The sequence below is a fragment of the Barbus barbus genome (assembly GCF_936440315.1).
Source record: "Barbus barbus genome assembly, chromosome: 14".
In the NCBI taxonomy this organism is placed as follows: Eukaryota; Metazoa; Chordata; class Actinopteri; order Cypriniformes; family Cyprinidae; genus Barbus; species Barbus barbus.
Window position 1 is genome coordinate 15,522,004 of NC_136742.1, and position 14,328 is coordinate 15,536,331.

Genomic DNA, 14,328 nt, shown 5'->3' on the forward strand with positions numbered 1-14,328 from the left:
ATGGGTGCTACACGATCAGAGCCAAGAAATAAAGGTCTTATTTAGAGAAATGATCTGTCGTTTTCTAAAAAATATAAAAATTGATATACATTTTAACCATAAATGTAGTCACGTTGGAAAGGTCACGCATGACGCTGGCAGAAGTACCGACCCAGTGTTTACAAGGCAGATATGCAAAAAAAGTCAAATGCCCTTTACAAAAAAAATTTAAAACAGCAATGACAATTTTGAAGTTGGAGGAGAAAATGAGATGGAGTTTTTTTGTTGTTGTTGTTGTTTTTTAGAAAATGAGTGATTGTTTCTCTAGATAAGACCCTTATTGCTCGGCTGAGATCGTGTAGAGCCCTTTGAAGCTGCATTGAAACTGCAATTTGGAAATTCAACCCGTTGGCTGCCATTGAAGTCCACTATATGGAGAAAAATATTGTTTGGAATATTGGAATATTTTCCTCAAAAACTTGAATTTCTGTTTGCGACTGAAGAAAGAAAGACATGAACATCTTGGATGACATGGGGATGAGTAAATTATCAGGAAATGTTTTATTCTGGAAGTGAACTACTCCTTTAAGATCTGAATGCTAACCAAAAGGTTTCCAAACCACACAAAAAACAACCCAAAACATCAAATACTGTTTTACATGATAATTTATTAGGTTTTCATCAACTCACAACCCCCTTGAAGTTCCCTTAAGAGCCCATAGGAGTTTGTGGACCTGCATTCATGGAAAAACAGCCCTAGAGCAAAAGGCTTAATCCAGGTTACACCAAATTATGTTGCAACAACTTGTAGTTGACCAGTAAACCTTAATTAAAAAAATAATTTTTTGTTTTGTTTTTAGTTTTCTTAAAGCTTTTGATATTGTTAGCTCTTTTTCATCCAGTAGTAGTATATCGTTGGATAGAGTAACACTGTTGTGAAAGATCTTCTCGTTCTTTGGGCAACCCTCTTTTGCTAAACGTTTTTGCAACCCCTTAGGGCGAAATCAAATCATCACCAATTCTACACAATTCATCACATGGTTTTGTTTTGCAAAAGTACTAAATAAATCAAGTGAAATAAAACACTGACTTCTAAATCACTATGGGTTTTCATAATAATTGATATCAGTATCACATATAATATATTATTAACATCTTATTTAAATTTTATTTTTGGCTTTTGTTCTGAAGTCTTTTCTCTTCTAGCTCTTGCATTTATGTGTATTATAAATAAAAGAAGGTGAGTCCTTATTACCTGGCCTGTTTTCCACAGATCTGCCACCTCACGGTTGCTATGGGAGACAATGCTGGTTGCTAAGCAAAAGGAGGCAGTGATGGAAGTGAGGAGACAACTGGTCGAGGCAGCCAGCAAAGAGAACCTGCCGATCAAAATGAGTCTAGGTAAGGCCACACACACATTTAAACTACATGAGACATTGAGAACCTATTCCCTACCAACATTATAGGGTTAGTTCACCCAAAAATGTAAATTCTGCCTTTAATTACTCATCCTCATGTCGTTCCAAACGGAACACAAATTATGATATTTCTGATGATATCCGAGAGCTTTCTGAAACCTCCATAGACAGCAATGTAACTGAAATGTTCCTAGACCCAGAAACACAGTAAGAACATCATTAAAATAGTCCACGTGACATCAGTGGTTAAACCGTAATTTTATGAAGCTACTAGAATACTTTTTGTGCCCAAAGAAAACAAAAATAATGACTTTAATGACAGAAATTTCTTTTTTGTTTGAACTATCCCTTTAAAATACTCAGAACACCACAGGATTATTGACTCAGAATGAATGTGAATCCAGAAATCCAAAGCTTATATTTAATTAGTAAATGTAAATTTAACCGCAAATAACAGCGATGCTATGAACTTTTAATTGCTGCCAGAATACAAATTAGGCATTGTGCCCAAACAAAGAGCCTACTGTGGCTTTACAGAACTTTCTTGTACATTTACTTGAGCTTTTTTACAGTTTGTGTGTGACGCTGCAGAATACTGTGTAACAAGATAAAGGTGTATATTCGAAAACTTTTTACTATAGATTTTATATCAGTAGCCATGACAAACATAGTGAACAATAGGGAGAGAGATTCAGTGTTGAAGACAGAAAGAGAAGAAAAGAGGAACAAGGAGATGGGGGCCAGTAAGATTTAGTGGCTTTTAGTCAAAGACCCACAGCACCTCCTTCAGACAGCGAGCAGTACTACAAATGAGCAGATGTGGCCACTGAGGAAATATGAACCTTGTGTGGGATCACGTGTTCAAACACATATGGTATAGAGGTGCTCTGCTGTTCATAAGTTAAGCAATCGAGTCTGAAATGAGGGGTAAAAATACTCACAGGCATGTAAGACATGCGCAGAGCTCTTAAATACACACAGTCACAATAACTATGATCAGTGGGAATAGAGTGTTGAAGAGTATAGAGTAAGACTTATGTGGAAAAACTAAAGTTTTAGTTTGCCTGTTCCTGCAGTGTATATTTTAGTTTAGCTGGACAGTTTTATCTTGACCATTTTTACTTTAAGCATTTTTAGTCTAAAAGTTCTTCTGATTTTCTATAGTTCTAGTTTAGTTCAACAATTTTAGTGAAAATGTTTTTCGGCAGATTTGTTGCAATTAAGCAGTTTTATAGCTGATTTAGTTTTACAGTTTTCAAGAGTTATAGTTAGTTTAGTTTAACAATTTTGGTGTTACATTCATCATTTAAAGTTTGTATATTTCAACAATATAGAGTAAATGTTTTTTTGTTTAGTTAGTTTTAGTTTAGTTAGTTCAGTTAGTTTGTGCAACAGCTTTCCAACAGTTTTAAATAGTTTAGCTCAACAGATTTAGAGTACAGTAACAACTCTTTACTCAGTTTTTACATTACATTTTTTTCTGCAGTTTTAGGGCCAGATTTACTTTATTAGCATGAGCACAATTCCATAAAAGTGCTGATGGGAGAGGAAAATTCTGTGAGTGATTTACTGACAAGGTGCACAATAGAGAACACAGATGCAACATCTAATTTCCATAATGACCAGCGCAGTCTACCAAGAGAAGCACAAATTACCGCTTTAGACATCGTTTTAAGACATGTCAAGAGTTAAGACATGCATTTGTGGACGTTAAATAATGCCGCAAATACCATCAGTGAATTGACGAGTGCAAATCTTAGTAAATCGTGTTACGTGATTCATTTAAATGCTCTTCTCCCATAAATTTACTGATTGAAAGGGAAACTCCTAAAAATGCATATTCAATAAGGTGATTTGCAAAAATAACTGTCCATGCCTTTTCAGCAATAATTTCCCACTGTGTGTCTTTAGTAAATTCTGACAGTACTTTTTTAACCCCAAATGAGGGTTTGTGCTGGCACAAGCTTATAGTAAATCTGGCCCTTAGTTTAACTCATCAGTTTAAGTTCAACCATGTTAATGTAACAGTTTTAACCAGTTTGAATGTTACAGGTTTTCCACCAAGCCTATTTAGTTTAGTTTGACAGCTTTCCACTAGTTTTAGTTAGTTTAGTTCAACTGTTTAGAGTTGTTTTCACTAGATTTGATTAGTTAGATCAGTAGTTTTGGTTATACATTCTTTCCTACCTATTTTGGTTCATTTAGTTCAGCAGCACTAGTGCAACAGCTTTCTACCAGTGTCGGTTTAGTTGAACAGTTTTAGTATAGTTTAGTGCAGTGGTTCTCAAACCTGTCCTGGAGTACCCCCAGCCCTGCGCATTTTGTATGTCTCCCTCTTCTATCACACCTGATTCAACTCATCAGCTCATTAGTGGAGACTCCAAGACCTGAAGTGGGTGTGTCAGATATAGGGAGACATACAAAATGTTCAGTGCTGGGGGTACTTCATGGAGAGGTTTGAGAACCACTGGTTTAGTGCAACATTTTAACAGTTCTCATCTGTCAACCAGTATGCAGTTTGTTGAATCCGAAAGTCTAGCAAAAGCATACACCCTAAATGACAGGGCAACAGTTCATTGGACCATAACCTCTAAACTGACTCACACGCTCATTGCAGGTAATCTCATCTATGTTTTTAAATATGTAAACAAGACAACCCTTTTTGCTGTTTCTGTGTGTTTGTTTGCAAATTTAACTGTCAAATCCTATGAAGTGAGTGCCCTTCTGGTTAGTGTGACAACATGCACATCTGTCAATGTGTGTTTGTTTTGGAGAGTAAGAGAATATCATGCCAATGTGGGTTTATATTGCTAAACCGTTCTGATTCAACAATACACAAGGCTGTTCTTCCAAAGCACTCGCAGAAACTTCAGCCAATCTTTCTCACTGGATCACAGTTATTTCCTGATCTTCAAGCCAACAGAACTTTTACAGTGCCAGAACAATCATACTGCGTATCAAACAGAACAAGTTACACACACACACACACACACACAGTATTTTTCCTTGCAATGCTGTCACAGCTGTTTTAGATTTTGTTTTGGTTCATCTTGTAGCATCAGATGCATTATTCTGATGGGCTGTCATAAAATATGAGTATGTGCTCTGGTGGTCTTTATTTTTGCATGTATGTGAATTCTGGTGGTCTTTTTTTCACTGTGTGAAAGTGAGTGTGCTTGTCTGCGTGTACATACTGTGGGTCATTGCTTCGCTGTGTGTGTTTATGTACGTTCAGGTCTTGTTTCATGGTCATGTGATGGTTAGTGCTCCGTGTCTCTCTTATAGCTTTTGGTCTGCTTGGAACTTACTCGCTCTCTTTTTCCTGATGAAGCTGTGCCCAACAAATTATGCTGAGTGATTCTTGGGTATTTTGCTAGAGCTTTCTAAAGCTGACTCAATCTATAATAGCCCTTTTCAGTCTTTGGATATTTCTGGAACAAAATCCATTTTCTCAACATTATTTTATGAGCTGGCAAAATTCAACTGTGCTTTCTAGACAGTGCCGCCATTTTCCCTAACCCAGTCACCCACAGAATGTGGGGCCATGGACATCAGAGGACTACATTTCCCCTGATTCATTACATACAAATGAGCTGGCGAAGTGTTCATTATTGAGAAAAAGTGTTTATGGGGTTAGCGGTTGTGCCTTTTTGAATTACCCCCAACTGTCTTTTCATTTTGCCAGTTGTCAAACACTTTTCATATGCATCTGCTCTCTGCCCTACAGTGATTTTTAGCCAATTAGTTTGCAGTAGTTGGAAAAGGTTCTCGACCCATAAACCATTTTTTATGGGTCTGGATTTGCATCTCCAGACTTGCACATCCAGATTTTACTCTAGTTTTGGAGGTCTGTTGTCCCCCTCACCTCCACCTAGAGTTTGACTTTTATCTGTAGGAGCGCAGTATGGTGTGCATGTCCTAATTCTACTCCCTGATGTCTTACTAACATTTGTGATTTCCTCAATTTCCAAAAAAAAAAAAAAAACACTTCCGATAGAAGTAAGTGTTTCCCAAGAGGCATGGTTACAAAATACCAGTTAATTGTATGTTTGTAAAATTTGTGCTGTAATGGGGTTGGAATCATCTTGTGAATTTGTCATCTTAAGAAAATGACCTTCAGGGGAACCACAGGGCTCTGTGCTCAACCCGCCATTGATTCAATCTCAATCTTCTATCGCGAAACCGCCCTCTGGATGTCTGCCTGATTTTTGCTGCTGGTGCGTGGCTTGTTCTATTAATTTTCAAGCCAACTTTCATTCTGTTTGTGCTGTTTCTGTCTCTTTTGTGTGTGTATGTGCATTTGGCTGGACTAAAGAAAACATTGGCTGCATTGGTGCACAGGATATACTCCCACATCTGGTGCTGGTTCATAGCATCAACATAGCGATGTGGCTCTATGAGTTAATGTGAGCCCCCCTCACCCTCAGACTTTCTGGGTCCCTCAGACCCCCTCACTGTCTTGAAATGCTCCCCGCCTCCACCCACCCCCTTATTTTTCTGTGTGTTTAAATCTTTTGTCTTTAGAAATTTGAGTGTGAATGATATGATGTAATTGTACAGAAATTGTACAGATGTTTATAATTTTTTTGTTAGATCAAACAAATTATACATTTAAAAATGTATTAATTTAAAAGCTAAGTTATATTTATCATCTAAAAGGGTAAACCGTTGGGCCAAGATGGAGCAAAGTGCTTTGCTACATGAAATCCCTTTCTTTCCCTCTCACCATCTCTTCCTGTCTTTGCAAGCTCCCTTAAGGGAACACCAGGGTCAGTGAGGATGTGTTTCTGTGTTGGAGTGTTTTTGGCTGAAAAATGCCAATGTAATAAATGAGCTTAGTAGAGACTGACCACATATAAACACTTTGAGTGAGAGATATCTCAGCCTAAAATACACTTATATTTTTGGCTTGTATCTCATACATGAGGTTACCAAGCAGTGTGCCCTTTATATCCATCATTCTTTCAAACACTCAGTCTCAACACACATGGAGGATTCAAAGCATGTGTATTGTGGTTTGGTGGTGCGTTTGAACAGAAGTGTGTGCTGATGATAGTGGTCATTTTATGTAGGTAGAAATTCTCTCCCCTACCTCCCACAGTGTGTCTGTTTTAGCATTATTCTGTTTAAGTAAAACTCACTAAACTCTTGCTTTGAATGGCATTAGGAAGTTCAAATAATTTTAGTGAATCAGTTAATTTGAACTGGTTCAATAGGACGATTCACTTTTCTTTTTTTCCTTTTTTCAAGTATGTACTTCAGTCCAAAGTGTACCCAGATGCATTTTGTGCTTTAGTTGTGAATCAGCTTGATCAAATTAGGAAAATGAACAGTTTAAAAAGAATTACTCGTTCACAATTTGGGCATCCTAGATACTCACGTAAACATGGTTTTACTTAGTACTACATATTATAGTTTTTGTTTAAATTGTTACAACTAAACATACATTCGCAAATAAACTTGAACACATACACTGAGTTATGTTGAGTTTCCTTGTAATAATATTTTGCTGTAGTATCATAAGAATTTGTGAGTTTATAACACATTGAAGAGAATGTTCTACAGGATTACTTATGTGTTTACACTCCTTTACCACAGTGTGTGTGTGTGTGTGTGTGTATACAGTATGGCCAGAAAATTTGTGTGTTGCCAACTGATTTGCATTGATGGCACTGAAGTAAATTTTTTGTCTGGAGTTCAAACAGTGTTTGAAGTTTTGTTTGACACCAAAGATACAATTGAAGGTAAACACTGAATTCAGAATGATTGAATGTTGTTTTGTGTAACTGTTGAATTAAGACAGCTTAAATAAGATGCTTATGTTTTTCTCTCTCTTTCTCAGGGCGGGTTACAGCTGAACAGCTTTGTTCATATGTGCAGTTGTTTCGGGACAGTTGGGGGGCTCTGGAAAGTCACAGTGGGGTCCTACAGCTGGGACTGGCTGCTGCTCAAGCTCTCCGTCATCCTGCCCTCCTGCGCTGGGACGCCTGCCTTGCTTTTGAGAGACTCCTCCTGCAGGTTAGCCAATAACACAGCTCACTGATCTGATTTATGACATCGCCAATGCAGTATGTTACATAATTCTATTGTGAGAGTCAAAGATTAAGTCTCTCCTTCACTGTCTTTCTCTTTGTCTTGTACATACTGTTTGAGTGTTCATGGCTTTAAACGACAATCAATATTTGCTGAAACAGCACCTTGAATCTTAGAAGATCACTAGAAATTGTTTTAAATCAGTTACACACTCTGAAGCTTCCAGCTCCATTAATAAAGTTTTTTTTTTTCTTATATTTATTTTTGGCTCTGTTCTGTGGCAGTAATTGTATACAGCTCTGGACATTTAATAGATTCCATAGGAACGTATTCTAGCACTCCTTCTACAGTTATATCACTCTTTACTCCAGAATACAGTTGGGCAAAAAAGTATTTAGTCAGCCACCAATTGTGCAAGTTCTCCCACTTAAAAAGATGAGAGAGGCCTGTAATTTTCATCATAGGTACACTTCAACTATGAGAGACAGAATGGGGGGGAAAGAATCCAGGAAATCACATTGTCTGATTTTTAAAGAATTTATTTGCAAATTATGGTGGAAAATAACTATTTGGTCAATAACAAAAGTTCATCTCAATACTTTGTTATATACCCTTTGTTGGCAATGACAGAGGTCAAACGTTTTCTGTGAGTCTTCAGAAGGTTTTTACACACTGTTGCTGGTATTTTGGCCCATTCCTCCATGCAGATCTCCTCTAGAGCAGTGATGTTTTTGGGCTGTCGCTGGGCAACACAGACTTTGAACTCCCTCCAAAGATTTTCTATGGGGTTGAGATCTGGAGACTGGCTAGGCCACTCCAGGACCTTGAAATGCTTCTTGCGAAGCCACTCGTTGCCCGGGCGGTGCGTTTGGGATCATTGTCATGCTGAAAGACCCAGCCACGTTTCATCTTCAATGCCCTTGCTGATGGAAGGAGGTTTTCACTCAAAATCTCACGATACATGGCCCCATTCATTCTTTCCTTCACACGGATCAGTCGTCCTGGTCCCTTTGCAGAAAAACAGCCCCAAAGCATGATGTTTCCACCCCCCATGCTTCACAGTAGGTATAGTGTTCTTTGGATGCAACTCAGCATTCTTTCTCCTCCAAACACGACGAGTTGAGTTTTTACCAAAAAGTTCTATTTTGGTTTTATCTGACCAGATGACATTCTCCCAATCCTCTTCTGGATCATCCAAATGCTCTCTAGCAAACTTCAGACGGGCCCGGACATGTACTGGCTTAAGCAGGGGTACTTTGGTCCCAGCTCTCTGCAGGTCATTCACTAGGTCCCCCCGTGTGGTTCTGGGATTTTTGCTCACCGTTCTTGTGATCATTTTGACCCCACGGGGTGAGATCTTGCGTGGAGCCCCAGATCGAGGGAGATTATCAGTGGTCTTGTATGTCTTCCATTTTCTAATAATTGCTCCACCCCACCCCTACGATAACGAGTTCAAACAGGTGCCATTAATACAGGTAACGAGTGGAGGACAGAGGAGCCTCTTAAAGAAGTTACAGGTCTGTGAGAGTCAGAAATCTTGATTGTTTGTAGGTGACCAAATACTTATTTTACCAAGGAATTTACCAATTAATTCATTAAAAATCCTACAATGTGATTTCCTGGATTATTTCCCCCAATTCTGTCTCTCATAGTTGAAGTGTACCTATGATGAAAATTACAGGCCTCTCTCATCTTTTTAAGTGGGAGAACTTGCACAATTGGTGGCTGACTAAATACTTTTTTGCCAAACTGTATATATTCTGTTGTTAGTCATGACAATCTGGCATTCCCCCATCCATTGAACCATCCATTTTTACCCATCTGTCCATCCATACACTTATTCATTCATCCATACATTCATCTAAACTTGTCCATCCGTTCAACTAAGCCTATCTGTCTAGCTATGCACTGTAATCGTCCATCCATCTGTCTTCCCTACATCTAATTGCATCTAATCTAGCTACACCTATACGTCGATCAGTCCTCATCCATCTGTTTATCCATGCATCCCTCAATTCATCTCTCCAACTAAACCTATCTATATATCCATTCAGCCATCCACCTACAGATCCATCCATTCATCCTTTTATTCATCTACCAATCCATCCATTAATTTGTCCGTCCACTCATTCATCCATCCATCCATCCATCCATCCAGCTGAACATTTCCGTCAATCCATCTACCCATCCATTTATCCATCCATTTATCTAACTACACCTATCCGTTGATTTCTGTCCACATTCCATCCTTCCTACTAAATCAACTAATAGCCACCTACCCCCTACATCAAACTAATATCCATCCACCCCCCCCCCATCCCTCCGTCCAACTAAAACAACTAAAATCCATCCCTCCATCCAACTAAACAAACTAAAATCCATCCATCCACCTCTCCATCCAACTAAACTAACTAAAATTTATCCATCCAACTAAACCGACTAAAATCCATCCATCCAACCAACCAACCAGCAGTTTGTCTGTCTTTGTTAGATTCTAAGAAACGTTAATGGCCTGACGAACAAAGGTTTGTTTTAAAAACACAGTAGGGATATTTTTGTTACAGTTTGATTATCAGAATATCAGGTGCTATGTGTATAATTTGTATTAAGTATTTCATCTTAATGTAATGTCTACTGGTTACTTTTAGCTTGTTGGTTGTGTCCTGCTGTTAGTACTGTACTCTCTATAGTTTACTCTGGTGTCTGCAGGTGCAGTGAGTGAGTAAACAGTCTAAGCAGCCTAACTGGCCACAGCTCTCAGTAAACACCCTGTGTTTGGCTTTGGGGAAAAACAGAGAGATTCTTCAAGCATCAGTAGAGTTGTGAGGCAGCTTGGATCCGAGTACTTCAGTGGGTGTTTAGCTCTCTGAGGATGCAAAAGTGAAAAGTAAATGCTTTCACTGAGGCCCGTCTGGGGCGGATACACGCGTGTGCATCACATCACAGGTCAAGGGTCAAATATGTGGAGGACACAGGGAGTGAGGGAGACGTGGGTAGAGAAAAAGGACAGAGACCTTAATAGGAAATGTAGAAAGACAGCAAGCCAAGAGAGAGGAGAAAAGGCTAAATTAAGTATTTATAGAGGTTTAAAAAAGGATTTATTAGAGGGTTGAACTTATAAAAATATTTTAACCAATCTAGAACATTCAGAAAGTGTGTTCCAGACTAATATCCTCTCACTAGTCCGTTATTAGTGTTCACAGACTGTTTTTGATGGAGTTTCTGGTTCCTGTGGCTGTAAAGAGATCAGCGGGAAAGCTCAGCCCATAGGAACTCATTAAAACAAATCAGGAAAAACATGAAGCTAAACCAGTCCAGGCCAGCCGCATCAGCCAAACCACCAAACGGCTAAACAGCAATCAGCATACAAGTTTATAAACCTTTAGCTCTCCAGTGATCATCAGCGCTCTGGGGGAAAAAGAAGGAAAAAGGTGTTTACAAACATGTAAAACATTATGCTAATCACTTGTTTGCAACCAAGCTATATAAAAATAGCAGCACGACCTAATGCATGCTCCATCTCTGCTTTTATTAAAGGGATAGTTCACCCAAAAAATAGAATGACTTTATTTCTTCTGCGGAACATAAAAATAGATATTTTGTAAAGTCAACTGGGTCTGAAAATCATTGGAGACTATTGACAATATATATATATATATATATATATATATATATATATATATATATATATATATATATATATATATATATATATATATTTGTCAATAGTCTCCAATGATTTTCAGATGATACAACCAGCGATTACCTCTGCCACAATACAGCATCAGAGAAGCCCTCAAAAGGTAGGCAAAAACAAACTAACCTACCTATGGCAGCATCGTAGAGCAAAGGCGATTGATATTATCATAAATGACTGCATGTTTCCCACGCCACCGCTTGATCCTGGTAACTTTGAGCAAGTGTACAATTATTTTTGGAAAAAATGCCAGTCCGATCCAACTAATATCACGCTTGAATTACCCCCGTGGAATGATGACTTAGACAACATAATGACTGAGTCGCCGCCGTCTACAACGGCGTTTACAATAGAAGAGATTGAGAAAGTAATTGTAAATCTGCCCAATAGCAAAGCCAGCGGCTCAGACAGTGTTACTTACAAGAATCTGAAAGCCACTAGGCAAACATCTTGCTACATATTGAAAAGCATATTTAACACCTGTTTGATTAATGGTAAAGTCCCTAGTTCATGGAAAGGAGCACTCATTCATAGAATACCGAAGAAAGACAATGTACCAGAAGATCCCTCAACATGGAGGGACATCTCTTCATCTGTATACAAAGTCTTTATGAAGTGCCTGCTTTCAAGAATACTATCTTGGCTGGTTGATGCTGGAATTTTGTCCAACAAACAAAAAGCTTATATTGAGCGACAAGGCACGAATGAGCATGTTTTTTGCTTAAAAACTGCCATTGATGATTTCAAGCACGAATCTGCTAAGCTATATATTGTCTTCCTTGACTTCAGAGATGCCTTTGGCACATTGCCTCATAGAGTCATGATTGATGCATTGGAAGATATACAGCTCCCTAAGATATATGTGGACATAATAAAAGATGTATATTGTGACTCCTACCTACAAGTGATCTGTGGAAAAGATCTCACCAGACCGATACCACTTGAGGTAGGAATCAAAACTGGCTGTCCATGGAGTGCTGTAAACTTTATCATTGCAATAAATCAATGGCTAAAATGGCTTTGCGCACATGCCCCGCCCCATGTCCTGTCACCGAACCCAGTCCAGGGCTATGCTGATGATGTGGCCGTCGCATCCCGAGATGAAGGCGTGATTAAAAACATGTTGTCATGCACTGACAGATTCCTGACATGGTCTGGCCTACAAGTAAAGCACAGTAAATGTGCAGTTTTCTATGAGAGGAGTGGTGGCAACCGTCGGTATAGATCAAGGGCCGACCGACCCCCGTCTTTTACCATCTTAGACCAGCCATTTAGAGTGTTCACTAGACATGAGACCTACAACTATCTGGTTCACAAGTTTAACATTGCTGGAGAATGGAGTCTGCAAGTGACTGACATGGCACATCAGTTTATGACCAGACTGGATCTCATTGACACACCACCTCTTCCTGTAACTCTAAAAGTGCAAGCAATAAGAGACATAGCTTTTTCTCAAATTCAACATATTTTTGCAAATGTCCATATTCCACAAAAAGTATTGCGTGAAATGGAGAACAAAACCATAAACATGGTTAGGAAATGGCTTTGTCTCAACACACATTCCACAAGATGTTTTATCCTTCAGAAAAGACAGGATGGGGGGCTTGGAGTTCCAAGCTGCATGTGGGAGTATATAGCCACAAGACAGTCTCCCCTTACCAACATGCTAACTGTGATGATGTCAGCGTGAGGCAAATGGCCAGAGCATCCTTACTGCTGGATTTTAAAAGACGGAAGGCGCTACACGCATGTGGTGGGCAAGACCGCTTCCTGGGTTTTAAAAGAAAGAGCAATGGAAAGCTGGATGGACGGGCACAGGGATTTGGTGTGTCATCAGACTGACCAGACTTAAACGACCTATGCTGGAGGACAGGTACTGAACTGAAGTGGACCTCCCACTACCAACCTGTAGAGGTCTCTGATGCAGTCATAGAGGACCCATCTGTCATCGTGGAAGCCAGGCTGCACCATAACAACATTGTTCACCTGCTCCAGCCTAGAACATCAAGGCAGACCCTCTTGTCTACTCAAAGAGCCCAAAATATGGAGTACTGGTCCAGTCTAAAACTCCAGGGAAAGTTGGCAAAACTGCCCTGTGCGGATCACTCTGTATCACACACCATCTACAGCAATGCCACCATCAGTGAGGAGATTCTTACTTTCTGTGTAAAAACACGTCTGCAGGTTCTTCCTACAAAATACAACTTATCACAGTCTGAATGGTTTAACTCACCTGTAAACACTTTTCTAGGAATTGCTAATACACCAGATATTGTTAACATCTCTCAGAATGGCAAGACAGTTACACTATTTGAGGTGTCTTGTGCATTTGACTTGTTTATGGAGGATTCTTATTGCTCTAAGATTTAAAAATATCAGTCATTGACATCTATCATCAAGAACCTTGGATACAAATGCCAGCTTATTGTGTTTGGTACCCTGGGTCATGTACACAGGCTGGCGATCCATGGACTTTGCATTGGGGGGCTATCTAAAACAAGGGCCAAGTACTGTTCAATCTCAGCAATTATAGGAAGCATGTTTATTTGGAAAAGGCGATGTTTCCTGTACCCTTTGATTTGCTGATTTGTTTTAATCTGTTGGATCATTCAAAAAATTTGATTCCTAATGATATTTGACTTGTAATGTGGAATGAAATAAAGTATAAAAATATGTGTGCGTGTGCGTGTGTGTGTGTGTGTGTGTGTGCCTCCAAAAGTCAATATTCTGTAATTATAAAGAAAATCATGCTAGTTTCTGTTTGCACTCTAAACATCGGCTGTAACGGGATCTCTGATTTTCCTGAAGTAATAAATAACTCTCTCCCCTTGTTTATTATATTTCAATTTATTTTCCATTTGATGTTTTTCCTCTGATATTTGCATGCTGGATTTCTGAAACCGGAGAATGAAATGTGTTTTATTAAAAATACTGGCATGAGACAGGCTCATTCTTCAGGTCTATGGTTACCTCTCTCGCCCTCCTAGGACACAGTGAGGGAAAGCTGTATAGTGTTAATAAAGGCACCCATCCAACCAGGCCTCACCCTGTTGCACTGAGCCTGTAGTCCTGTTCCCAAAAACTAGTTTGCTGTCTTCTGCCTACACAGATAGCATGATCCCAACTATAATGGAAGCTCATAAGTGACAGATTTGGAGCACTCTACACTGGCAGCAACAAACCAATAAAAGTAGAGTTTGA

At 39.1% G+C, this 14,328-nt stretch overlaps 1 protein-coding gene across 1 annotated transcript in view; it reads left to right on the forward strand.

The window, feature by feature from the left end:
• Nucleotides 1-14,328, forward strand: part of LOC306880186 (sec1 family domain-containing protein 2-like) — a 128,937-nt gene that overhangs the window by 15,118 nt on the left and 99,491 nt on the right. Inside the window, 2 exon segments of the mRNA XM_079433522.1 lie at nucleotides 1,253-1,380; nucleotides 7,240-7,415. Coding sequence (XP_079289648.1) covers nucleotides 1,253-1,380; nucleotides 7,240-7,415 — 304 coding nt within the window.